This window comes from Podarcis gaigeae (assembly GCF_964106915.1).
Source record: "Podarcis gaigeae genome assembly, chromosome: 17".
NCBI classification, from domain to species: Eukaryota; Metazoa; Chordata; class Lepidosauria; order Squamata; family Lacertidae; genus Podarcis; species Podarcis gaigeae.
In genome coordinates, this window is record NC_139694.1 from 24,783,939 (window position 1) to 24,811,415 (window position 27,477).

Genomic DNA, 27,477 nt, shown 5'->3' on the forward strand with positions numbered 1-27,477 from the left:
TCAGGCTCGCAACTCCTAAACTTGCTGCCAACATGCGCAGCGCGAGTCTAGGCGTGAGATATATATACTGTATATATGTTTCACACACACACGTGTATGATTTGGAAGAAATCTTCATTGGGTTCAGTTGGACTCAGTTCTCGGCAAGAGGCTTAAGGCTGCAAGCTTTCGTGTCAGCGGGACTTCCTTCCAAGTAGCAACATCCTGTCAGTGTCTACTCGGAAGTCAGCACTGGTTTATCCCCAAGGAAGTGTGGAGCCCAAGTGGCGCTCCGAAAGACACTCCGAAACAGGCGTCCACTGAAAGGAACTGAAACGGAGCGTCGGAACAAGTGAGTCAGTTGAAGCTTGAGGCCCGTTCGGTGGCTATTTTGCAACAAGGAAAGAAGCGATACTTTCTCTCTCCAGTTAAGAGAGAGAGAAAGACGTTGCAAGAGGCAGTGTGTTGAATTAAGCAACGCCTAGACCATTTCGTGCGCTGGAGCCCTCCCGTTTATTATATACTTCTTTTGCGTTTAGGGAGCACGCCCAGTAAACATGACCTTATGAGAGCCCTTTCAAAAAGAAGCTCTTTTAAAGACCGATCTCTCAACTCGCACAATTTCACACATGGGCAGCACTATCGCCTTGAGATAACATGCTTTCCAAACGGAATAGACAGTTACATCTCAGATATATATTTTTCTGCTGAAGTCCCCCTTCCCGTCCCCGCTCCCTGTTTGAGCGTGGACAAGCGAGCCTCTCTTTCTAACCGACGCGCTTTACAGCTCTTGTGAAACAATGGTTTTCTAAAAAGAGAATTTGTGTGTGTTTCAACTTGGCTCTTAGCTGCTGTGTGACTTCCTCGTTCGCCGACCGTGGGAGATGGCTGATAAAGCAAGGAGAAAGAAGTGAGCTGCTTTGGCTAAGGAGCGTTGGGCGCCTCTGTCCATGGTCCTGAAACTCCCCAACTTTAGTTTTAGAGTGGAAACTGGAGATTAAGAGATTGCCGAGATTTGGGGATGGTTCCTTTGTTTTCCCCACCCCGTCCAGCCCCCAAAAAGTGTTCTTCTGCCACATGAAATGTACCTTCCCGGGCAGGCGCGTTAAAAACAACTTGTTTATTTGTTGTTGTTGTTGTTTTCTTGAAATTGCTAACTTCCTAAATTATTGAGTTTGGTTTGCGAGTGACTGGGTGGTAGCAGGACCTACTCAACTCTAAAAAGTATGTTGCCCGCGTCCGAAAAGTGATGGTCCTGTTATTTTTGAAGAGCACTGTTGTGTGTGTTACTTTTTCTTTTTGTCGCTGTGTTCTTACCTAGAAAAAGCAGCTGTGTAAACAGAAAAAGAGTCTCTTTATTTATTTCTTTGTGTTATGTGTCAAACGTCGATGTCTGCAAAGTTTAAAAAAATCAAAAGATTAAAAGAAAAGAAAAAAAGATGAGGACCATCTTTTGCCTAAACAGGAATGGGACAGGGGAGGGACCTGGCGGTAAGACCTTCAGGTCAGTCTGATGGATGAGAACATCTGCTTAATTTCACTTGCTACTTTGCTAAGTGTTTGTAAACTTACGGGTGCCTTTTTAAAAAAAAGAAAAGAAATGAGTTCAAACTAGCGGTTAACATGGCATTTGCACTGTGTACAAGGTTGGCATGTGGCGTCTTTTTCTAGAATCTCCTGGTAGTCCTTGGGGAAAGTTGACGAAACCCCATTTCTTAAGTTAAAACAGAGAGAGAGAGAAAAGATACACACCTTCGAGGGATTTCTCTAGAGCAGCTGCTTTTGAAAACTTAGCAAGAGTGTTGTTTTTAATCGATTCCACTGAAGACAGAATGCCACTTTGCTGCACGTTTTAATCAGCTCTGGCATTTCGCAAGGTTACTCTCCTTCCTTTCTTCTCCAAGGCTGCCAACTCTCCCCTTAAAACATCTCCCCCCAAGTTAGTCACTTAGGCAACTCCAAAGAGAGTTTGGTCTTACTTCTTTTAGCCTATCAATAGTCCAGGTTGCCGCTGCTCTCCATTCTTCCTCCTCCTCCACCCCAACTCGTCCTTCAAACGCCGATTTGACATATAATAGCTGGCTTCATCAAGAGATGCTCCTGAATGAGGGGCGTGTCTATAACACATGGCTAGAGCGTTAAAGGGAACAAAAAACAGCCTGCCTTTCTTGTTCTAATGATGGCATCACTAGTGAAACAAAGGTGGTCATAATTAGGCAGAGCCCACATCTAAAATCTCAAAAGCAACAAACAAAAAGTCCTGGTTTTTTACGGGACCCCAACGTTGTAAATGTAACCCCACGTTCATCGTCGAGGTGGGTATCCTTTTAAAACCTAACTAAGGCATCAGTCATAAAGACAGCACTGTTCTGTTCCTCCCTCCCCCACCTCTTCTGTTTTAGGGTTTCAGGATCCATCCCATCCCACATTCCCCCCAAAGAGGCAGACAGCGTTTAAGGAGTTAGCGTTATCCCAATGCTTCACAGTACCAACTTCAGCCCAAGGGGAAAGGTTCGTTTGAGGATGAAGCGCCCATTTTAGTTCACCTGAAGGCGGCTAGGCGGTGTAGAAATGAACACACACACACCCTCCATCTGACGTCGATTGAATCCTGATATTGTAGGGACCAAATAGTCGGATAACCGACGGCTCTGGCATCCGTCCCTTTCATCCCCTGTAAACACTTAAGGACACACTCCCGGGGGTCCCAAATTAACATTAATCTCACGGTCCCTACCTACTTTCTGGCACTCCTCTCCACATGCAAAATCTTCGGTTGTACTTCGTTTGGGGGGGAGGAGAGGGATGGGCATATAATACCGCCTCCCCCGGGGGCATAGAGTGCTTAGATGTTACACGTAGCGGTTCGCCCCTTCCTCCTTCCCTCTCCCACCAAATATAGTCTAGAAGGCATTTCCGATTGGAGAGAGAGCGAGAGAGATTGAAGTACAAGAGAAGGACACGGAAGGGCAAAGGCACGGAAAGCTGCTGCGGTGTACCCACCGGGGGAGGTAGGAGGAAAAAAACCATTCTCAAACAGAATTAAGTCAGAACAATCGGCAAGGAGGTCGAGTGGAGGTGGGGGGGGGGGAGTCTTTGCTTCCCCCCACCCACCCCCCGCCGCCGCCGCTACCGCCACCATCAGCATCCCTCTCTCCGCCCTAGCAGCTTAGGAGAGCATCTTGGAAGGATGGCGAGCAACTTTCCTGGAGAGGAGGGAAGTTGAGGGCGGGAGGTGGGAGGCAGGACCCTGAAAAACGCTTCTTAGGCAGCCTGGGAGGGGGGCAGATTCAGCTTAACAGGCTTCTTCCTCCTCAAAGGGAAGACCGGTAGACGCCCTGTGAAATTCAAACGCATGGCAAGTGCAAAAGACTCTGCAGTTGGGATGGAGCTGCTTTTACCCCCCCCCCCTTTTAAAGAAAGAATTTTGTGTTCTCCCGGTGAACACAAGTCCCTACAAGTCTTCAAGGTGTGCTTCCTTGCTTCCTTCTCTTCAGTTGGCTGACCTACATAGTGGCAGACCGTGTGTACTGGAAGGGGGTGGTGAACATCTAATTGTGTATCTCTGTGTAAGAGAGGGGTGCCTACTCTTTGGTAAAGAGAACTCGTGACAACCCCCCCCCAAAAGCGGGTTAGATCAGACCTCCTTCCTCCGTCTAAAGAATCGTGGCGGCAGCATCCGACCTAAACCCAGCCGATCGAGCAGTGATTCAGCCTGCTGTTGCAAAAAAAAAATGTGGCAAGCATTGCCAACGTCTTGCATTTCGTCTGGCGTGTGGAAGTTCCTCTCCAAAAGAGAGAGAAAGACAGACAGAAAGGGAGGGCGGGTGCTGGGCAAGAGAAGGACAAGGGGAGGAGAGGCAACTTCGCTCAATCCCTGCGCTGCTCGCTTCCTGCGCTGCCTCTCCCCTCTCTCTCTCTCTCTGCCTTGCCTGCCCTGCTCGGCGCAACGCACCCTTGAAACGGGACTCCATTGAGCCCTCCGGAGTGACACGGCCCTGCGGCCAATCCGGAGCAGCCTCTCCGCCGGGGCGGTGCCTGCCGGAGCCTGCCGGACCAATCGGGGGCTCCGCAAGGCCTGCGAGCAAGCTTAGCTGTCCCTGGCTCCGGCGTATACTTCCGCGCGTGGCACTCGGGATAGGTGGGAGAGCCTGGCGCGGCTGCAGAGACACATAGGCGCGCACCCTCGTGCGGAAGCAGAGGAGCGCCGGGTGATACGGTTCCTATAAATCTGTGCTCCACTTCGCCTCCCATTTAAGGCGTCCTCCCCCCTCGTGCCTGTTCTCACTTAAAGAGATGCAGCAGCCCACTTCGATTGGGAGCTGCTAGAGCGAAGGAGGCAGAGAGAGGGAGGCAGCCCTTTAGGAAACCCTCCTTTCATCCCTTCTTTCCTTTGTTCCTACCTTTTATTTATCCTCCCCTCCCCCCCTTTTTCTGTTTAGTTGTGTTGTAACAGGGGAACCTTCGCTCTTGCCACGCTCCTTATTTTTTTTAAGTTCTTCCCCCTTTCTTTATTTTTTCATCCCCCCCTTCCCAAATTTCTTCCCGCGCTGTGGGAGCGGAGAAAGAAAGCAGCTTTTAAAAATAATAATAACAATATATATATATATATATATATATATTTCAATCTTCTTTTACATTTCTCCGCCCCCCTCCCTCCATTTTTTATTTTCTTCTGTTTACAACTGTCCACAATTTAGGTTTTGGGTGTTGTCGTGAGACCTTCCCCCTTTTGCTTCTTACTCATCTTTATTGGGACACCGCTACCTTTTCCCCCTTTTTTTCTTTTTTCTTTTTCTTTTTCAAAACTGAAGCGAGAAAGGTAAGTTGCGCTTTTTTGTTACTATATTATTATTATTATTATTATTATTATTATTATTATTATTATTATTATTACTCTTGCTGTTTCGTGTCTCTGCTCGCCCTTAGGGCGGCTACCTCGCCCACAGAGGGAGGAGGACCAAAAGTCGTAGACAATTAAGTTTACCGCACACACACACTTCTGTGCTCGGTTTTCAGCGCTTGGTGCCCCCTGCTAATAGGGTTAGAGACCCGCTGCACCGTTGTAGAAATATCTGCATGAGATAGAGCAGTTGGTAGATGATATACGTTATATATGTATATTACTTGCGTTTAGGCAGCTAGGTGCTCACAGGGAGCAAAACGCTGGAGAAAAATACAGCAGCTTAGCTGGAGGTGTAAAGTTCACAGTCTTTTTTAAAAAAACAAAAAAAACAAAAAAAACCCACCTCTGATCGTGAAACGCGTCTCTCGCGTTGGACCAGCGGAAAGTACCCAACACACAGGGCATGAGGATGAATGAATGGAATGAGCATCGCTTTGAGGAGCTTAAACCCGGCGTTTGCAGATCAGACGGGATAAGCTCGCCGCTGTAATTGCATTAACCAAATAGCATTGGGTGGCTTGGAAAGAAAGAGAAGGTGGAAACGGCGGCGGCGGGCGGGGAGGTGGGTGGGTAGGAGAGACAGAGGCGCGCACACACAGCAGACAAGAGACGAGATGGGAGAAGCAGTAGCTTGATATTGGCGAAAATTTGCAGATCCTGGTGTGTGTTAGTTGTCAGAGCTGCTGGCTGGAGATGTGCCAGTATATATATATATATATATATATATATATATATATATTTGTGTGTGTGTGTGTATTAAAATGGGGAGGTGGCAGCAGGGTGGGAGAACCAGACTTTTAAACAACCTTCCAATGACAATTATAGCGCTCTGCAGGGAGAGTTCCGCTTTTATATCCGGGAGACACGATTTTCTTTGTTCTGAGGAAGCTGAGAAGGGTGGTGAGTTGGGGGGGGGGGGGGAGAGAAAGATGCTTCAGCTCTTGATGCAGCCGAAAGACGTCCTCGCTGGCAGCCCGGCTCGCGTACCTTGCTTGGGCGGAGAGCGAAGCGTTTCCTCGCGTCGCTGTCCTTGGTCCTGAAACTGCGGCTGCGAGGGCGGCCGGCTCGAGAGCCCAGGAACCAGAAATCGGTCCCCTGAAGGCGAGAAAGCGTAGAATCAGCCGGGCGACGAGACAGTCCTCCCACAGTCCCCTCCTATTGTGAAACTGATACCATGCTGGAGAGGAGGCGAGGCGTTCGTAGTCCCCAGCCCGCTCTCGTTTCGCCTGGTGTCAGCATTTGGGGGAGAAAGCGTCTGCTCCTATGGTTTAATGAAGGACACACACACCACTCCCTCCGCGTCCTTGAATATTGCATGGAAGAAGTTGGTGGCAAAAGGTGGGGGGACATGGGGCGATGAGATTGTGGCAGTCTCTCTTTCTCTCTCTGTGTGTGTGTCGTTTTTTGGTTATGTGTGAGTGGCCGCAGGCTCGCCCCGGGGCCTTGGATTTCGGCTAGGAGCGGCTCCGGCTTGCTGTTGTAGCTTAATTTATGCCCAGCACGTTGCTATGTGTGTATGTATGTATGTATGTATGTATGTGTGTATGTATCCACCTATTTCGCTTCCGGGAAGCATTTAACAGTAGAGCTCTATCACTCTGAACAAATCGGTAGCCTGGGCGCCCTGTTTCCCTTTGGTTTGTTCCAACTGGGCAGCAAAGGAAATTGGGATCGAAGCGCCGAGATTTAATTAACAGTTGAAGGGTGGTGGGGTTTGTGTTTTTTAACCAGCTGCCTTCAGGGTGGGTGGGTTTTGTGGTGTTGTGGGATTTTTTTGCGGGGGCGACTACGTAGAGCTAGAGAGAGAAACCCAGGTATAGTCAGTGTGTTATATTTCTGAAGCACACCCCTTGCATGCCTTGGAGCCTGCTTATCAGATATTGCTCAGAATATCAGACGACGTTTTATTCGCCCTGCACGGCCTCGAGATGCGCTCAGGCGCGCGCAAGGCTGCAGTGTTCAAAGCTCTGGCCGCGGCGATGGGGGGAGACATTAGTGGGACTCATCTGGAGCAAGTGGCTGAGGGGTTTGGCAGCGTCAGAATTCCCAAGAGGGTCTCTCCGCCCTTCTTACTTTAAACGAGGATCAGTGTAATAAGGAACCTTCTTCTGGAGGGGTTTGGAACGTGCTTCGTGTTGGTGGTGCCCCCCCCCCCAAAAAAAACCCCGCTTGGTCTTTCGTCTCCCTGCGCCAGCTCGGCTGGCTTTTAAATCTCTCCTTTTCAGGCCACGCTGCAAAGTGACATTGCCAGGCACTCAACGCTGAGAAGTTGAGCTGCTCTCTTTGTGGAAGGCACGCTTTTTTAGAGAAAGAGAGAGGGAGGTATAGAATCCAAACTCAGCGTGACCGTTGGCACTTACAACCGAGCGTACTTAATATTTGGAGTACTGGGGCTACGTAGGGGTACAACCACCCCAATACAGATGGTTGGGAGACGGGTGGTCACCATCAGTAGTTGCAGTAAAAACGTGGAAAGCTTATATATGCTACGGAAGAAGGCCAGGTGGAAGTGCTATAGGGCAAATGTTTTGCACGCTCGAAAGTTCCCCGTTCAAGCCCTTCATCAGGAGGTCGGGCGTGTCTGAAACTCTGGAAAGCCGCTACCTGTCAATGTGAGCAACACTGGCCAAGATGGGACCCATGGCAGACTGCCTGGGCGAGGCAGCTTCCTAAGGAGCTACTTGTTTCTTTTTCTGTGGTGGGTGGGAGCAGATGGCCTCTGGGTAGACCCCCCTCCCTCCCCAAGAAGCCACGCGGACCTTATCTGCCCTCCTCTCTCCACCACCCAACAGAAGCAGCTCTGCTTGGGGGAGTAAGATGGCCAAGGTGACTCCGAAGCAGCTCTTCCTAATAAAACCGGGCTGTAGGCCTGCGCTGAGCGCGTCTCGGGGGCTTCAAGGGCGCGCCGCTTTAAGGGAGCCTCCATCCCGGCTCTGCGCCGGCTAAACCTCCCCTGCGCAAGGCTGCAGGTGAAGGAGATTAGCCTCCTGGCAGAGGAAGGAAGTACTCCGCTAGGGGGGCAGGTGCGAGCAATGCCACCTAATTGTCTGGTGAAGGTCAAGCTATGTATGGCGGAAGCCGGTAGCAAATAATGCTTGTTGTAGTCGGTGGGATTTAGAGCTGCCTCGAGGGCAGGACTCGGTCGTTCCGCGTTTACGAGAGCTGCTGCCGATTTATTGAATCGCTACAAAGCTGCCCTTCTGAATTTGTCTCCCGTGATTTCCTGCGCCGACGGCCCGCTCTAGGTGCGGTCCAGCAGGCGCGGAGCGCGCGCAATCCTGAAGCCACTTAATCCGGCCCTTCTTGAATTTCAACCGAGCTTTAGGCCCGTTGCCCCCCAAAGGAGTCAGCCCAAGCTGCTGCCTTCGCCTAGGCGAGACTGCCATCATTTTCCGTGGTGGGCCCAGGCCCCACTGAACTCGGTGGGGCTTGCTTCCCGGTGAAGTGGGCTGCTGCACGCGGTCCTTGGAGAGAGAGGGGGGGGGGCGTCGAGGCTGCAGTTCGGCTCCTGCTTTCTGGATCTGAGGGGCGCTGCTGTTCCGTATTCGGAGGGTTGGACAAGGACGGAGGTCTCCACAATGCCCTTGAAGACAGTCAAACGCCTTTTCCAACTCCTTAGAAGTCGCTGGTGAGAAAGACTGCGCACAGGGCCATGACCACACCTATCTAGAAAGCACTTAAGGCAGCTGAAAGCTAAACATGTTTTTAAGGCAGGATGCTTGCAACCCGCCCCCCTCTTTTGTTCAGACCGGCGAATCTTGGCATGACGGCTTAAGTGCTTTATGGACGAGAGCCACCAACGATTTCCCTTCACGTAGCTCCATAGTCTCCCATTAATCTTTCACGAGATGTTCTGCAGAGTTAAGAGGCTTGGTGGATTGCAGCCAAAAAGGCGCTCGTTCGACACAGTTTACTCCGGAGTCATTGACTTGAGTTGTAGGAGGACGGCTTCCAAAATCAGGTCTAGCTGCTTACTGGCTTCCCGTGCTTAAGCTGAAGGAAGTCTCGTCGAGTATAGGGGCGCATTACTCCCAAAGAAGTGTGCACACTAAATTGTACCAAGCGTTCGGTTATACAGCCGCGCAGCCCGATTCTGTGCACTTGGAAGTCGGTGCTAATGAGTTTAGTGGGACTTGTGCTCACCACGCCTGCATGCCTAGGATTGGGCCGCCCGCATTAGTTCCAACGGGGTTGGCTTCCTTATAATTGCGCATATTATTCCATGGCTGTAACCCTCCGTACCTCCAACTGCGAGTAAGCGCCATGTAACTCGGAAATATTTTCCTCCAAGTATGTATGGCTGTGAGCTTAGCATAGGAGCCAACTCCTAGGGGCCGAGGTCCCCCCAATAAAGTATTTTAGGGGGCCGGTCCCTAATAGTAGTAGTAGTAGTACTACTACTACAGTAGTAGAAATTATTATTATTATTAATACCCCGCCCATCTGGCTGGGTTTCCCCAGCCACTTGGGGTGGCTTTCAGCAAAATATAAACACATAATAAAACGTCAAACATTAAAACCTTCCCCATACAGGGCGGCCTTCAGAGGTCTTCTAAAAGTTGTAATGGACATTGCTATTCAAATGGTGTCCTTGTCATGTGATTGATTCTGTGGGGCGGAGCTTGCCTGGTCCCCCCAATATTTCATTCAAGTTGGCACCCCCGGAGCTTCGGATGGCCTTCTAACAACCCGATCCTATTCCACCTTCTCCCAGAAGTAAAGCCATTGATTTTATTTATTACACTGTTGCCATGTGCAATTAATTCCTATGGCAAACAAAGGAAATTGTTTCCGAGCAAGCCCACGACCATATTCACCATCTGACACCATTAATTTCAGCAGGATTTATTTTCTAGCAAGCGTACATAGAATTGGTCGGTTCCCCCCCCCCCCCCCAACCTGGCGCATCTCCCCACCTAACTTGGGACTTACAACTCTCATTGATCATCCTAGCTGGAGCTGATGGGAGTTGGTGTCTTAACATCTGGAGGGCAGCAAGTTGTAGGGGGGGGGGGGGCATCAGGCTGGAAGCTGGTTGCGTCCCACCCATTTGACGAGCCTGTGATATCAATGGTCGTCTGCGGCATCAGCAGAAATAAACTCGGCGCCAAGGCTTCCAGAAATTACAGAGCATCACATTAGGCTCTCGAAATGGAGCTGCTGTTGCACTAGGTCCAGAGTTAAAGGTCTCCTAATTCCTACACTAAGGGGGGGGGGACTCCAACCCGCCCCCCACAACCTGTCTTTCAAGTTTAAATATGGAGATTAACTTGGGGTTGGATTGAGCCCGCCTTCCCCACAGTGGCGCAGGCGCACTTCGAGAGCACCCCCTGTTGTCACTCAAAAACTGCTCCGGGGGCCGTTCATTTATTTTATTTTTCCCGCCGGCGCCCGACTGGAGTTCTGTGCTAGGACGTTGCTCGCTTGCACCGAGAGTATTCTTGCACTAAAAACGCCGGAGGCCAGATTTTATTTTATTTCTGCAAGGGTGCACGACCGGCTGTGATGACCGCTACCAGACACTGCAAAGTTAGTATATTGCATTAAGTCTTGGATTGCTTTTTAAGAGGCAGGGGGTTGTCGTACATCGACATACATACTATTTATCTGTACTGAAAGCGAAACAGGATTTTAGGCCAATCCTGTGCGCACTTGCAAAGACACCTCGCTTCTTTCAGTAGGCCTTTCAAAGCAGTATGCGTTGGGGACACGGTTTTAGTTTGCAATCCTCGACGTCTACCGGAGAGTAAGGCTGCATATAGGTTTATGTCGTACTTAATTTGGAAAACGTCGCTGGCATTGCAGTGGCGTCGGACCGTTTGCAGACGCGAAATCTAAACCAAGTCCGCAAGGTTCCGTGCAGTGCGTAACTCCATCCGGATCTGGTCAGATGCAGGTGTTAATGGACAGCGTTTCTTCGAAACGAAAAGCCCCACCGACCTCGCGTTAACTTGCACAGTTATAATGGGACCGCATGTGCAGTTTCTGGAGAGCAGGCCGTGCCGAGCTCGGCGGGGCCTCCCGGAGACAGCTTGCAACGGCTGCCTGGCTAGGAGAACTTAAACAGGGAGGTCATAAAGTCGTTGCAAACGAAACCTTGCTTGGGCAATGCTTTTTCTTCTTCCTTTCTCGTAGTAGCCGCGGGGCTCTCGTCGGGTTTGCAAAACCGGGGCGATTTTAAACGTTGGTGCGAAAGTAACAGGTCTCCGCTTGCAGGGAGTCGTTTGCGCCCTTCCTGGGGTTGCACGTGGAGGAAAGGCGGGGCGGAGGAGCCCAGCCCAAGGGCTAAAGTGGCCGCGCGCGTGGTTCCGCTGGCGCGCCTGGCGCCTCTGATTAGCGCCCTCCCTTTCCTCCTTAGCAGCGCGCGCGCGCGCAGGTGTGAGGTGAGGCGGCCGCAGCTGCAAGCAGTTGGCTGCGGTAGGGTAAAGGCAGGTGCGCGCGCGCCGCCCCGCGTCCTCCGCAGGGTTCCTTCGGAAGGGCGCCAGAACGTCGGAAGAAGACCGTCGCCTTTTTTGACTTTGGTCAGGTTAGCTGTTTATCCTCGAGAAGTTAATGTTTCATTTCTTTCCAGCTAGCCAACAAGCCTGTTTGTGTGGAGCTGTGAATGGCTGGTCCCCCCCTTTTGTTTCCTGGGGGGCGAGGGGGCGTGTTGGTGGGTTGGGGAGGGGTTGAGAAGGGGATGGCGATTTTAAAGTTTCTGTTTCCTTGCTTTTTCTTTCTCTTGGTGAAGGTCGTTCTCTTTGCTAGTGGCTTGGGTAAAGGTGCATTTGAAAATCAGGATTTCGTGTGAACGTGTGGCTTCTGGGAGTGCCAGAGTTGTAAGCTGGTATGCAAATCAGAGGGCATATGTTCATTTGCACATATTCCAGGAAGGGCTGTAAATCTTTGGTAAGAATGCATGCTTTGCACGTGGAAAATCCCAGGTCTAACCCCTTTGCAACTTCCAAGTCGGACTGGCAGAAGCTCTTGCCAGATATTCTGCAGAGCTGGTGCCAGTTATTGTAGAGAAATAAAACAAATAGTCTCCACTTTGTGAAAGGCAGCGTTCTCTGTACGTGCAGAATTCCTGATTCTCCCCCCCTGCAGAATGCTGTGTTGGCATTACAGTATGTGGAGACCAAGTATTTCAGATTTCCAGAATTATATATATATATTCATCAGCACATTGGGCAAAGCTGGAATGAGAGCTCAAGGAGGTGCACTCTAAACTTCAAAGAGGAGGCTGTAGTCCGTCAGATTGCACTCTTGTGTGAACAGCTCTTTGCGTGCAGCCCCATAGGCCCTTTGCAACAACTTAATGATTATTATTATTTTGCTATCGGGAATCAAAGCAAAGCAGCTAATAGTCAACATTAGCTATTATTAACTGCTGTTTGACTCAGAACCTTGAGAATGAAGGTGTTTAATGTATTCAGTGCAATTCTTAATGACATTAAGGTTGCAACCTTGGGCTTGGAGATAAGCGTCAGTGGGGCTTCCTTCTGAGGAGACATGCTTGAAAAATCCCAAGTCATCCTAACGCTTGTTGTGCTTGCCGATCACAATATTGAAAGACAGGAGCAGGTTTAAAATTCTGTGTGCAGATTTTTTCCTTCCATCAAAAGACTTGGGTATTCTTTTAAAATACGAGCTGAACGTTGGGGGGGGGGGAGTTTTTTCCTTTTTCTTTCAGGTGGAGGCAAATTCTCCCTGTGTGTGTGGCTGCACACATTTGCTTCTAGAGAGGCAAGTGTACTATTCCTAAGTGCCATCTTGCTGAAATTACTCCAGAAATCCACATTGACTTTCAGTCCTTACTGATGTTAGAAGGAATCTCTTGCTAAAGGCTGCGGATGCAGGTGCTGAGCTTTAATTTCCTTTTAGGGGGAAATTATTGTAGTTAGACCTTTTGAGACTGGGGCTTTCTCAGGTCTTCTGCTTTGGGTATGGGAAAATATGCAGGTTTCTTTCAGTACAGCTGAAAACCATTCAGCATAATTGGAAGTAGAGTTCAGGAGAGGCAGATGGCTTAAGATCACAAAGAGATGAGGTTTGCTAGAGTCTTGGATTGGAGGCAATATTTGAGTGAACGAGCTTGCATGGGAAAGATAGCGTCTTCTCAAGTCTGCAGGAGGACTGCGTTTCAATGCTTGGCCACAAAACTGGTGGTGTCTTTTCCAAAACTGTATAGTCAATGGGGCGTATTCTAAAGTCAAGTTCTGTTGATCTGAACTGACATTGTTCGTTAGCTCCGGAGAACAGCCTCACAACAGCTTGCCAAAAGTTTTGGAGAACAACTTCACCTTCCTTCCTCATTTGCCTTTCTGGCTTGGGCCTAAATTTCATTGAAAGCAGTGAGCATTATTTAGCATCCGTCAGATTGTGCAGCTGATGAGGCAAGTCTTCTTTAAAGCACTGCCCTTCCTCTATGACAGCAACATCTGATCATCCAGATGTTTCTGAACTACAACTCTTGACCGTAGCTGGCATATCCAATAGCCAGGGATGGTGGGAGTTGCTCAGTAACAGCTGGAAGCCCAAAGGTCTTCACGCCTGTTCTTAGCTAACTGGTAAGAAATGGTAGTCAGGGATGAATGTGAAAACACCCCCCCCCCCAACTTTTGTGTTATATCTGCTTCTCTCGTGACACATAGCACACTTCCATTAAATTTATATCACTTCAGCCAGCATATTTCCCTCAGGATAGACTTCCTCTGTAACTTTAAATTAGCAATGGGAAACTTGGGCCTTGAAGATGTTTCTGGATTCAAATTTGAACTTACCATTGGCCAAGCTGGCTGGGACTGATGAGTCCAGCAACATCTGGCGGGCCACACATTCCCTATCATTGCTTTAAATCCTACAGTAATTCTTTGCAAGGGGAAGGATATTCCTAGAAATCTGGACTCTCATTTCCCACAAACTTTGGCATCGGAGCAGTGTTTCCAGCTGTTTTTTGGACTACAACTGCCATCATCCCTAGCTAGCAGGACCAGCGGCCAAGGATGATGGGGATTGTAGTCCAAAAACAGCTGGAGATCTAAGTTTGGGAAACACTGATCTAGAGTGCAGATCTAGAGTGCCAGTTTATTAGGGTTTCATAATTTTATATTGCAAAAAAATCCCCTTAGACTGCTTTGTCGCGGTCAACGCTTGCTGTTTAAATGATTCCATCATGTATCTTTGATTTTAGAAAAGTGGTTCACAGCATTTGAAGTGTTAAAGGGCAAACTTGGAGCAAGCTCCAGAACCGGGTTTCATTACTTGTCGCCTGCAAGACCGAAATTCAGCCCAGCAGCTGTGAATTGGGAGTCTTCCAAGAAATGTTGTTTTCTGCCACCTGTGGGCGGTATTGTCAAGCTGGCAGACCGCAATGTTTAAGGTTGGAGGGTTGTGTTTGGCCTGCTCTGCAAGCAAGATTATGGAGTGCGGCTTGCATTTCAAGTAAGAAGGGGAACCTTTCGAATGGCAAGTCCTGTAAGAAAGGCTCTCTTCTATTGGTAAAAGGCATCTTAAGCAGAGCTACTGACACAATTTATGGGATGCCTTCATGGCTCCCCTCCAAGCCAGAACTCAATTTCGGCGCTTCTCAGGTGGGTTCCATTGCTATTATAAGAGAACAAGGGGTGAGTTCTGGAACCTCTTTTTCTAGAAAAACAGCACTTGGGTGCCTGTATAAAGTAATCTGAGCTTGCCATAATGTACAAGTGAGAGCATGATGAGTAATGTGTCAATTTGCAGAGCCAGAGGAATGGAATCTTTATTTTCCTAATATAAATGGGGAAATAGCCGGTTGACATCTTCTTTTGCCTTTCAACTGGTTGAAGCAAGTGGCTCAACTTTGTTAACGTCTACTGCTGAGAGTTTGACTCATTACCCTCAACCACTCCTACAGCCTTGCTTTAGAGAAATGAATCACAGAGGAGAGGTTATTGGCTTGGCAGTGAGCAGAAATTGAAAATGCCACGTTGCAAAGAAAGCAAGCAGTCGGAGCTGGATTTGAAGAGGAGGAAATTGCCAGTAGACACAAATCTGCCTTCTGCCCACACCAAGCCTGTATTACTAAAATTAAGGTGGACCTTTGGCTCTCTGAGAAGAGGTAGAGAATAGAGGCAGATAATTCAAAGGGGGGAGGAACTTGTGTGTCTGTTTAAGTGCAACATGGGGACTTAATACATATGGGGAACAGGACAAGGAATTGAAAGTTCCCAAGGTTATGTACACAGAAACCTTGAACTGATAAGATCTACCCCTGAAACGAAGCAATAACTCCAATTTGCAAGCTGCCATACTTTTATTCTTGCACAAAAATGTTGCATTCCATTTGCAAAGCTGAACCAGAATTGGTCATCTTGGTGTTCTGGTGAATCCAGTGCCTTTTGCTCTGTTTGCCTATTGGACAATCTCCGGGTATTTTGCTGCGGATTCAGGCCCAGATTCTGACTCCCAGTTGTTTTAAAACAACACCTGATAAAATGACCCCTTTCCTCACAAGTTGTGCTTCTGAAATTAAGAAAGGTTGGGGCTCAGTTCCGGTATTCAACACAAATTCCCGAGCTCTGAATTCTTTAGCGTGTCTTTTGCCGCTGACTCTGTTTTGGGGTTCTAGTAAAACAAGAAACCTCAAAGTGTATCCCACAAACCTGAAGTATGTGCCTCTACCCTGTTTCTGGGATTCAAATACAGTCATACCTCTAGTTACGTAACTTTCAGGTTATGAACGCAGCAAATCTGGAAGTGTTTACTTCTGGGTTCGCTGCACGCGCAGAAGCGATCTACGCGCTTCACACATCTGCAGAAGCGATAGGTGCGCTTTGCGCACGCGCAGTAGCGACACTACTTATGTACTTTTCAGGGTGCGAATGGCACCTTGGAACAGATCGCGTTCGTAAGTAGAGGTACCACTGTAATAGTTTACTGGCAGCAGGAGCACCCCAAGCAGCGTAAAATGAATGGTAGGTTTATGTTTCGGATAGCAGAAGTGGTCAAAGGTGAAATTTAAAACAAAAGCGGAGGATACCAGCAAACTAAAATAAACAACATGAGGTGATTGGTAATGGGTATTTAACTTCATTTCTGTCATATTTCCCCCCCCCCCCCGCCCAGCTAAAAAAATAAAATCAAGAAAGGATTAATATAAAGAGAATATAACAGAACGACGACTTTTACTTAGGAGGAAATCTTTTTCAGAAAAAAAGAAAGAAATGCATTTTGGACTGGGGGGGTGATGAAGTATGAATATTTGTCCTCTTCTGTTGGTAGAGTGTGAGATTCTTAATCTCAAGATAGTGAGTTAGAGACCTACATTAGGCAAAAAATTCCTGTATTGTTGGACTAAACGACTCTCATGGTTCCTTACAGCTCTTCAATTCAGATTTTACTATCCTTCTTTTCCCCATACAGTGGTACCTCGGGTTAAGTACTTAATTTGTTCTGGAGGTCCGTTCTTAACCTGAAACTGTTCTTAACCTGAAGCACCACTTTAGCTAATGGGGCCTCCTGCCGCTGCCGCGCCGCCAGAGCACGATTTCTGTTGTCTTCCTGAAGCAAATTTCTTAACCCGAGGTAATATTTGTGGGTTAGCGGAGTCTTTAACCTGAAGCGTATGTAACCCGAGGTACCACTGCACTGGTTTTTAATGTGCCAGCTGCTTTTTCTAAACATTGGTTTTATTGCGCAAAAGTTTAATTTTCGAATTGCTTCCACCAAACGCCTGTGTTTGAGCAACCATTTTAAATTTTAGCAAAACTGATGGACTTGCAGCTCAATCCAATGCATGAGTAGTCAGAAGGTCTGTTAAATTCAAAGTCGTGTAAAGGTGATTGCAGCTTTAGTGGCCAGTTAAGATCATCACACGATTGCTACTGTATTAGTCAAGGATAAAAAAACAAATGACCTTCAGATCTGCTCAGAACTGAATTTTGTGTGTGTGCAATTATTCTGCAAGTGCCCCCCTGCATAATTAAGCATGGAATTTCCATTTATGCAGATGGGTGAGGATATATGCATACTGTTGACAAAATGCATTTGGCCTTTTGCTGCACTCGGTTTGTACACCTTACCTGACAGATGTCATGTGTGATGCCCATACAATTTCAGATCTTTGCAAGATGAATCAAATGTTTGGACGGGGGTGGGGGGTGAGAGAGGGTGGGACTATATGTGTAAATAGTTGAGTTGTGAGGGCAAACATTTAAACAAAGATTGAGAGGCATCTGTTTCCAGTTTGAAAATAATAATAATAGTAAATTCACCCCTAGATCAAATGTTTTCCGAAGCTCTTGAGCAGATGGAGTGAGATACCTGAATGAAAAGGTATTTGCTTGTTAAGTAATCTTATGTCTAAAAGCCGAATGAATAGACTCCATTGGTGTTTCAGGTGTAAGTCAACTTCCTATGTCGCTGCTTTTAATATTTCTCTGTGTGGCAAGTGAGATCAATTGTCAATGACCTTGAGGATGGAAAAGAGTTGTATTGTCATTTAAAGGGTTTGAAATACCCTTTAAATTTCCCCTTACAAAAGCCGTTTTGTATATACACTTGAACTGATGTTTTCTTTTATGGTGATGCTTGTCAGCTGTAGTGGATTTGTGTGTGAATAAAAAAAAGGCTTTTTATTCTGCTTCGGCACTGCAAAAAATTAGTCTTCAGTGCAGCCAGAAAGCCTGGTTTTTTAAAAAATAAATAAATAAAATGCCAATTGACATTTGAACAAGTCTCTCCTTTATTAGTCAGGTTTGTGTGTAACCTGTGGGTGGTACGCAGTTAAATCTTGCTCAGAGTAGACCATTTAAAGTTAATGGACCTAACATTGTCGTATTAATTTCAGTGGGTCAGCTCTGAGTAAAACACAGTTGAATACCACCCTGTACCAAAAAAAACTACAATAAAAAGCTCAATTCTGTAACCTGTTTATATTATGCAAATTAAAGACACGCACATAATTTTTACATTTTGCATAATTACATCTCTCCCCCCCCCCCCAGCTATGGGGATTGGTAGTGTGTAAAGCAGAAAATCTCCATGCTTAAACTGGGAGTTTTGCTCAGCATTCCCTTCCAAGTATTGCCTACATGAACTCTTAAATATATCTTCTCAGCCATAAGGGCTCTTCAAGGAAACGTGCAATTTTCAGGATGCTAAATTCCATGCCCGGCTCCACATTTTGCACACTTTGCTGTTTGTGTTATGCTCTGTGAGTTTTGGTGCAAGCTCCGTTCTCTCTTGTGAAGCGGAAAGCTTCTGACATTCAGATAAATCCTGAGACTGTTGCCTGAAATTTGTAGTCTCCCTCATGAACTTCCTGTTACAATTAGCATTGAGACACATGGTATACTTTTTGATTCCTCTTTGAAATGGCTCCTAAAAGTGCATGACAAACTTGTCCAGACCCAAGGCATGGTATTCCCCCTTCCTCTTACGTTCTGCTTTGTTGTGAACACAAAATAATTAGTTGTACTTCAGAATTTGCAGCCATACTGAGAAGGGAATTTCTCTTGCACATTCTTTACCACCCATTTTAAAATATTGCATGCTTTGCTGGATTGCCTGCTGAAGGTTTTTTTTTTCTTTTGACCTGCTTTGCTGATCTCTCCTGGTGAGAGAAACTGCAGTTGACAGATGGTTTTACTTGCATTTTAAGTATCCATGGCTGTTTCTCTTCTCCGGGTGAATATTTTGTTTTCTGCAAATGGTTAAACCTTCTAGATGTTAAAGTTTCTGTTCTGTATCCTTGACAGCGATGACCATTCTTTGCTTCTTTTGTTTGCCCTGGGCACAAATAAACACAGAGCTTTCTTTCTTGTGAGTTTTAAACATTGCATGAAGTATTACGGAAGAGGAACCCAAAACCGAATTTTGAATTCAGTTCTGTTCTTGTTCGGGGTGTGTGTATGTGAATTATCTAGATTACACTTTCTGGTTGGAATGCCTGTGTGTTTCTGTCACCAGGCTACTGAAGCAGAAAGTAGCTTTTTAAGCGGACCACAATATTGTACCCCAAACATTTGCTTTAAAACAATGGAAGATACGGTAGTTAAAAGCAAAACAAAAAACCACATGGGTGTGCTGGAGAGCAGGGACTGATATTTTATCCCTTTCTGGAGAGAGAAATTGCCATTATGCTGCCAGTATTTGAAGATCATCCGATGCTACTAGCCCAGCAGGCGTTGTTGTCAAATTGCTGGGACTCCAGCATCTAATGGATTACAACTGGAGCTAGACTTCTGTAATATCTGCCAAATTACACAAACAGAAAGCAACTGCAGGCTTGCTATTCTGCCTTGCTCGACACAGATAGTTTTAGCAAGTAACATTCAGGTTTGGCCTGCAATTTTCGAGCATGCATTCTTAGGAAGTAAGTCCTGTTGGGCTTGGGGAATGGGCAGCAGGGTTGGTTCAAAATAAATACGCTTAGGTTTCTGTGGCATTTGGCGAGGTGTTGTTGTTGTTGTTGTTGTTATTAAATTTCTATACTGCCCTTCATCTGAAGATCACAGGGCGGTTTGTAATATAAAAACACAGTTTCCTGCAAGATTTTCATTTCAGCTCTTCAGACTCCACAGTAGTGTTAATATAATCTGCGCCTTTTGTGGTGTGCAGCTGAGATTTTAAGTAGCCTTCAGGTGCGTTAATGCTATCCCAGAGTAAAGAGAGGTTCGACTTAAAAGCCACTTTGGGTGTATAAAGCTCCAGAAAATGTTTGGCAGACGTCTCTTAGGACCCTGTTCTGTTGGAAGATTCAGAACAGGCAAAGGAAGTGTGCACAGCACATTGTTAAAACAATGGCGTTTGCTTCCACAATATATAGTGACTAAGCACTAAACTTGCTGGAAACTCGAAATGTGTTGCAGTGTAAGTGTATGGGAGCAACTGTCAAAATAATAATAATAATAATAATAATAATAATAATATTATTATTATTATTATTATTATTATTATTATTATTATTATTATTAAGTTTCCAATCAAGTGTTAAAAACAATACAGCATTAAATATTAAAAACTTCCCTAAACAAGGCTGCCTTCAGATATCTTTTTAAGAGAAGATAGCTGCTTATTTCTTTCACATCTGAAGGGAGGGCGTTCCACAGGGCGGGGCCACTACTGAGAAGGCCCTCTGCCTGGTTCCCTGTAACTTTGCTTCTTGCGGTGAGGGAACTGCCATAAGGTCCTCAGAGCTAGACCTCAGTGTCCGGGCTGAACGATCGGGTGGAGACGCTCCTTCAGGTATACAGGACCAAGGCCATTTAGGGCTTTAAAGGTCAGCACCAACACTTTGAATTGTGCTTGGAAACGTACTGGGAGCCAATGCTGTTAAGTACAGAACCTAGTTACAGTCCTTGGAGTTCCTGTTTGTTTGCTTTAAAAAAACACAAATGTTTGCTGGAATCCTAGAGGGCATTCCAACCCTCTTTAAGTAGGGGTTTCCCAAAATTAGGATGTATAAAATGTTTTGCTAATGCAGGGAAAAGTCAAAATATTTATCTTCCTAGCTTTCTGGGAGGGAAACGTTTAAATTGGACCCGCACAGGCATCCCCAAACTTGGCCCTCCAGATGTTTTGGGACTACAACTCCCATCATCCCCAGCTAGCAGGAACAGTGGTCAGGGATGGTGGGAATTGTAGTCCCAAAACAGCGGGAGGGCCAAGTTTGGGAAATGCGGCTTTAGAGTGTCTCCTGCTCCCCCGCCAAAAGCTGCAGAGAGACCAGAGTTGTTGAACTTTTTGGGGATAGGTCGATCTACCAAGGGCAGCCCGCAATCGACAGGTAGATCGTGATCAACCGCTTGGGCAGGCCTGCTCTAAGGGATGCGGCGATAAGGTTAGTTTGCATTGATTGATTGAGTGAGTGTTGCGTGTCGAGGTCCGCAAGCCACCCCCCAATAATTCACACATCAATTTTGGTTTGGGTTTTTGGCAAGATTTTGGCCACAACTTTATTTAAATACACACAAATGGGTGGTTGCTTAGGCATTCGTTCCAACTATCTGTCCTTGCCCAGGGACAGAACTGACTTCCGGATTCCAGCGGAAGCCAGTGAGGGAAACAATTTTGGGGAGAAAATGAAGCTGGGCCTCAGTCCCTCACTTCACACCCTCATGCTCCTGGTGGCTTGCACGGCCCAAGTCCGATGCCAGGGACAAGGACGAACAGAATGGCAAGCCCCTGGATTCCTTTAACGGAATTCTCTTTCCACACCACCATTGGAGGTGTAGGCACTTACCCCTCCACCAACCATTTGAACCAATGCCTAACCGCCAACCTTACAAGTTGTGACGATTTGCTACGCAGTAGGCAAAACCAAATGGCACCAGCCAATCAGCCAAATGGGCAAAATTCCTACCAGGCCCTTGCCTCAAAGCAGACGACCTCATGACAGGCATAGCAAGGTCAAGCGAACAAACCCCCCAATACAGGGAGGGTGGGCAGGTGATCCGGTGCAAGGAGCCAAGGGGACGCCCAAAGTTGGGTGTCTAATATTTAAAACCTCTGACCTCTCCTTCAAAATTGGCAACAAGCAATTCTCCCCAGCGACCCAGTTAACCAATTCACTGCCTGGGTCACTCTGCAAATCTGTCCAGCAACACTGGGGTGGCTTGTATCCCCCACCGCAACACGTGCTCTCTGCTAGGGAGAACACTTTTTTTGGCACTTAAGACCTTGATGTTGGGAACGGGGTACCCATGGCCATCGCAGATGTCCCTGGATTTACAGTTTTTGCCCATCCCTGACCTTTGGCCACGTTGGCTGGTGTGGGAGTGCCAACAACACCCATCCTTGCTTTTATGCTAAGTGAAAACAGCAAGGAGTCTTGCAGCGCCTTAAGCTAACACGTTTATTTTGGCATAAGCTTTTTTGAGCGCTCGCTTCATCAGACATATGATATAATCCCACATTGCCAGGCATATATGCACACATGGTGAGAGGATGGAGAGGCGTTGCGGGGGGGGGGGGGAGGCAGAGGAAAACAAAATGCAAAAACAGAAAGGAAGAACACAGTGATAAGTAACAGCAAATTAGTGACAATAAACCAGGCTGTGTTGCTGATAACACAAACATCCTGTAAAGTCTGTAATTTCAATTCAAGCACCGGTGATGGATATTGTTTCTGTCCTTTTTGCATTTTGTTATCCGCTGGCCTGACTCCTCTCTGTTCTCCCTTCCCTTCTTCACCCCCCAATTTATAATTCTGTGTGTATAAATAATGCTTTCTGGTTTGGGATTTTACTTTATGTGAATTTTAAACCTACAAAAGTCATAATAAATGTGTTAATCTTTAACATGCTGCAAAAGACTCTCTGTGCTGCAGTGGACTGACATGACTGCCCCTCTGGAAATTTATTTATGCTAAGCAGTGTTTGTGTTGCATGGGTCTGCCGTGGAAGTAATTACGGCTTACAAATGATTCCAATGGAAAAGGCTTTAATTTATAATTTTAATTATAACTTGGAATTCAGTTCTGCTCATCCTGCAGGCACATCCTTAAAATAGATCGATGGTTTTAGCACCAGGAGTGTGCAGGGTGTCCTGCAAATAAGAAAAAGCAAAAGACAGAGATCCCTGTCCCAGATCCCTGTCCCAAGCAATTTGCAGACCAAATTGAAGAAGAAAATATGAAATGCCCAACCTTTGGTACTTTTGTTTCTGTGCTTTCTTAGGCACCCAGTGTGGCTGGGGCAACCCGGTCAGATGGGCAGGGTACAAATAATAAAATAATTATAATATAATAATAATAACAATAATATATATATATATATACACACACACATACATATACATACACACACACACACACACACACACACACACACACACACACAGTGGTACTGCAGGTTACATACGCTTCAGGTTACAGATTCCGCTAACCCAGAAATAGTACCTCGGGTTAAGAACTTTGCTCCAGGATGAGAACAGAAATTGCGCGGCTGCGGCAGGAGGCCCCATTAGCTAAAGTGGTGCTTCAGGTTAAGAACAGTTTCAGGTTAAGAACGGACCTCCGGAACGAATTAAGTACGTAACTAGATGTACCACTGTGTGTGTGTGTGTGTAAATCATTTTTATACAATTTTCAAAAAATATAAACATGCAACAAAAAACAGTACAGAATCCAAATATCAAGATTACTCTGAATCTCCTGGCTTACCTCCATCCCTTCCCTGGGTTCTTTTAGTTCTATTTTCAAGTGCATATCAATACTTCTCCAATTTTTCATCTTCCTAAGTTACCTATGCATTCTGTTACGTTACAAGTGTATTTAAAATCCTGCTAATATTTTGGCCTGCTTACAATGATTTTTTATATACATTATTTGCAGAGATCTCCAGACTCTTAAGCTGTAGTCAGGCTTGGGCTACAATAGGCACAGGCAAACTCGGCCCTCCAGTTTTTTGGGGACTACAGCTCCCATCATCCCTGACCACTGGTCCTGTTAGCTAGGGATGGTGGGAGTTGTAGTCCCAAAACATTTGGAGGGCCGAGTTTGCCTATGCCTGGGCTACAACCAAGTACCTCAAATAATTGTTTGGCTTAGAGATACGATATGCATACTTAGAAATTGAGTTGCACAGATATCAATAAGATGCGTGCTGAAAACGAAGGTGTCATTTGCTGTTTACGTAACTTCATGCTAGTCCCATCCATTTTGGGGGGTCATGGGCCAGCTGGATGCTGAGGGGTGGGGGGTGGGGGAGGCGCCAGCTTGGGAACCTGCCAAGGGAAGAGGTCTCAGAGCCAAGGGATTGGTGGTGGGATGATGACGAAGGAGAAGAGAGCAGCTCAGACTAATACTAATAATACCCCACCCACCTCTGGGTGGCTTCCAGCAAAATATAAAGGCATAATAAAACATCAAACACATATAAACTTCCTGATACAGGGCTGCGTTACAGGGGCTGATATCTGAGCATGTGATGGAACAGTGCAATGCATTAACGCATGAGACAACTTCCATTGACCTGTTTCTAACCTGAGTATTGGATCTGTTTAAGCATCATGGACCGGCCGGATGCTATGGGGTGGGTGGGGGGCATCAGCTGGGGAACCCCTGAGAGAAGAAGGCTCAGAGCCCTGGGGAGTGAGGGTGGGATGATGATGATGATGAGGGAGAAGAGGGAGCAGACTAGAAGGAGGAGGTGTTGGAAGTGGAAGGGGCAACAGGGTTTAGTGAGTAGGAAGAGGCTGGGGCAGAGAGCAGTCCAGAATAGAGGCAGGAGAGGAGGAGGAGGAAGGGGTCAAGAGGCAGAGATGAGCCAGGATGCAGAAGAAGCTGGGAGGTCTCCTCCTCCTACTGGAGCCATCTTCCACCACCACCCCTGGTCTTCCAGAACAAGAAGAGGTATGAAGAGGGCAGAGCCAAAGACAGATGCGTCAACATAGTCTTAGATTTCCTGGGAAAGCGGGGACCTTTGTTCCCCACAACTGCCTCATAGGGGCTGTAATAATAATAATAATAATAATAATAATAATAATAATAATAATTTATCTCTACCCCGCCCATCTGGCTTGGTTTCCACAGCCACTCTGGGTGGCTTCCAACAGAACATTAAAAACAGAATAAAACATCAAACATTAAAAACTTCCCTAAACAGGGCTGCCTTCCCGTGTCTTCTGAAAGTCGGATACAGAGGTACCTCGGGTTAAGAACTTAATTCGTTCCAGAGGTCCATTCTTAATCTGAAACTGTTCTTAACCTGAAGCATCACTTTAGCTAATGAGACCTGCTGCCGTGCCGCTGGAGCACGATTTCTGTTCTCATCCTGAAGCAAAGTTCTTAACCCGAGGTACTATTTCTGGGTTAGCGGAGTCTGTAACCTGAAGCGTCTGTAACCTGAGGTACCACTGTAGTTGTTTATTTCCTTGACATCTGATGGGAGGGTGTTCCACAGGGCGGGCGCCACCACCGAGAAGGCCACCTGCCTGGTTCCCTGTAACTTTGCTTCTTGCGGTGAGGGAACTGCCATAAGGAGCTGGACCTCAGTGTCCGGGCTGAAGATGCTCCTTCAGGTATACTGGACCGAGGCCGTTTAGGGCTTTAAAGGTCAACACCAACACATTGAATTGTGCTCAGAAACGTACTATAAATGTCTACAAAGTGTCTTCAGGAGTACTTAAAGAAAACCACACCTATGAAATATATTTTTTTCTTATAAAATGAGTGAAGCATTTTGATGTGAACAATTTAAAAAAATATATGCTTTTATGCAAGCTAGTTTAGTATTAGGGAATGGAAATGTACTTGGAGATTAACGTGCTTGTATAAGGCTGTGTTCTCATGCAATCAGGGCTAGGATCTGGCTGGAACGCTCTGTAGGATGTTAGTATATTAATACATTTTGGAACCAGCTTTTGCTCTTGAAAAACACTTCGGTTGTTCTGACGAATGTGTCCTGAAGCATTTGGTGCTGGTTTGTAGCACACTGATATGCTTATATACTTACTGCATGTATGGCTAGAGGGTTCTGAAATGGTCTTTGGTGCAGCAGCTCCAAGATAACATCTTTGAGTCGCTTGCTGTTTATAGTGTCTTGAGACTGCAGAGAAGGAAGCACAGAATAGTGTGTGGGTGCTCAGAAAGAAACCCTGGGACAGGGAATTGGATGCCGCTGTGCTGAGAGAAACCGGAAGAACATTGTAGGGTGGAATAAATTAGCTTAATGTTTCACCAAGACTGCAAACTGCAAAGAATAGTATCTAAAGCTCATTTGACCATGTGCATTATGTTGCATTTCAAACCCAAGTGATGATTGTGTGCCTTACAGCGGTGAACATTGGAACTTCAAGGGGCATTTTGGACAGTTTTGTGGAAGAAGCTTCTAGTTCAGGCATCCCCAAACTCGGCCCTCCAGATGTTTTGGGACTGCAACTCCCATCATCCCTGACCACTGGTCCTGGTAACTAGGGATGATGGGAGTTGTAGTCCCAAAACATCTGGAGAGCCGAGTTTGGGGATGCCTGTTCTAGTTCCTCCAGTGCGGGTCCAATTTAAACATGTTTCGCTCCCAGAAAGCGTGTTCTCCTTCATGGAGAGCACGTGTTGCGGTGGGGGCCGCCAGGACACTCCAAAGTTGGGGGCGGGCTAATTGTTCGTTGGCCACTGATGCGATTGGGGCTTCCCTTGTTGTTGGGATCTAGTTAATGTTGCCATTTGTTGATTGGCAGCCAGAAATGCTAAAACTCCTTGCACGAGGCTAGGGCTTCCTCTTTTCGCCCGTGCATCGGCTTGCCCGTCCCTCCCTCCCTAGAATAGGGTTGTTCGCTTTGACCTTGCTATGCCTGTCATGGGGTCGTCTGCTTTGGAGCGGGGGCCTGGTAGTAATTTTGTCCATCTGGCTGATTGGCTGGGGCCATTTGGTTTTTGCCTACTGCGTAGCAAATCGTCACAACTTGTAAGGTTGCAGTTAGGCATTGGTTTATGGTTTGGTTGGTTGAGGGGAAGTGGTTGAGTGCCTGCCCTTGGTAGGTTGAGTGCCTGCCCCTCTAATGCTGCTGCTGCTGCAAGGGATTCCATTAAAGGAATTGGGGGCTAACTATTGCTTGTCCACTCTGTCAAGGGGGCTCGGGCCATAGCAATGAGCTCCTGGTTGCATTTGGGGTGAGGGCAGGTTCCCTGCTCCGCGTAACCCCCAAGTGTATTCCCCCATTCTGACTTTTGCATCGTGCGGAATGTCAGTCTGTCCCCCATGGTGGGGGCAGATAGTCGCAACCAATGCCTAAGCAACCACTCACAAATTTGTATTTCAATAAAGTTGTGGCCAAAATTATGCCAAAAATCTTAAACAAAACTTTCTGTGTGATGTGTGAGTTATTGGGGCGGCCCTGGGGACCTCGACACGCAAAGCTAGGAAGATAAATATTTTGACTTTTCCCTGCATTAGCAAAACATTTTATATGACCTAATTGCAAGGCGGAGAAAGATATTTAAGACTTGATTCACTTTTTTCTATATGTACAATTCACTGTAAATTTTGAACCTGCAAGCATAATCAATTAAAAGGTAGGAGGCGGGTATTCTATAATTTTATCTAGTATTTCCCCCCCCCCCCCAGAGTCTGAAATGCACAGCGGGCTCATATTAACAGCTTCCACCTGCCATTAACTTGCAACTAACATAATAATGGATTCCCTTGCCATTTTCAACAACCTTTTTGTATCTGTCTAATCAAGGGTGTACAAAATTCCAGTCTCTAAAATTTTCCGTTAGAAAAGCCTCACAGTTTTCCTGTATTGAAAAAAAAAATTCTTATAGCAGTTTGGGGAGAGGAAATGAAAAGCGTCGTAGCTACTGAAGTCCTTTTACCATGCCCATGTCAAGGACTGAAGTTAAAAGTAGTTTGAAAAGTGATGCATCTGCGGTGTCATCAAACTGATAATAAAAGCAGAACACTCTTTTATATTCAAGAATGGCAAGCAAATTTCCATCTCTTATTGGCACCACGCTTCGATATTTTCGGCTCTCCCTCACAGTAGAGAGTCTGGTGCAGGCCTGTGCATCTAGGCTGTTTAAATGCAAAAGGCAAGCAGGAATAAAACCTACTGAAAAAGAGTCTTGCATTTAAAATGTGCAAAATGCGGCCCGCAATCTCAGCAAAAGGTTTAATCACTGAGGAGTCTCT

The 27,477-nt window shown here is 46.6% G+C and overlaps 1 protein-coding gene across 21 annotated transcripts in view; it reads left to right on the forward strand.

Moving 5' to 3' along the window:
• Positions 1-27,477, forward strand: part of ELAVL2 (ELAV like RNA binding protein 2) — a 152,399-nt gene that overhangs the window by 24,105 nt on the left and 100,817 nt on the right. For 2 of the 21 annotated variants that reach the window (XM_083719465.1, XM_083719453.1), the window contains exon 1: positions 10,229-10,414. The exons of 1 other annotated variant lie outside the window; for it this stretch is intronic. Coding sequence is in view for 4 of the 20 variants with exons in the window: in XM_083719453.1 (XP_083575579.1) it covers positions 10,391-10,414 (24 nt within the window). In the remaining 16 variants the exon portion in view is untranslated. Of the gene's footprint in view, positions 1-4,125; positions 4,802-10,198; positions 10,415-11,117; positions 12,724-13,299; positions 13,435-27,477 lie in introns of those variants that run through there. 18 more of the 21 variants (XM_083719468.1, XM_083719457.1, XM_083719467.1 and 15 more) reach the window with 16 other exon arrangements.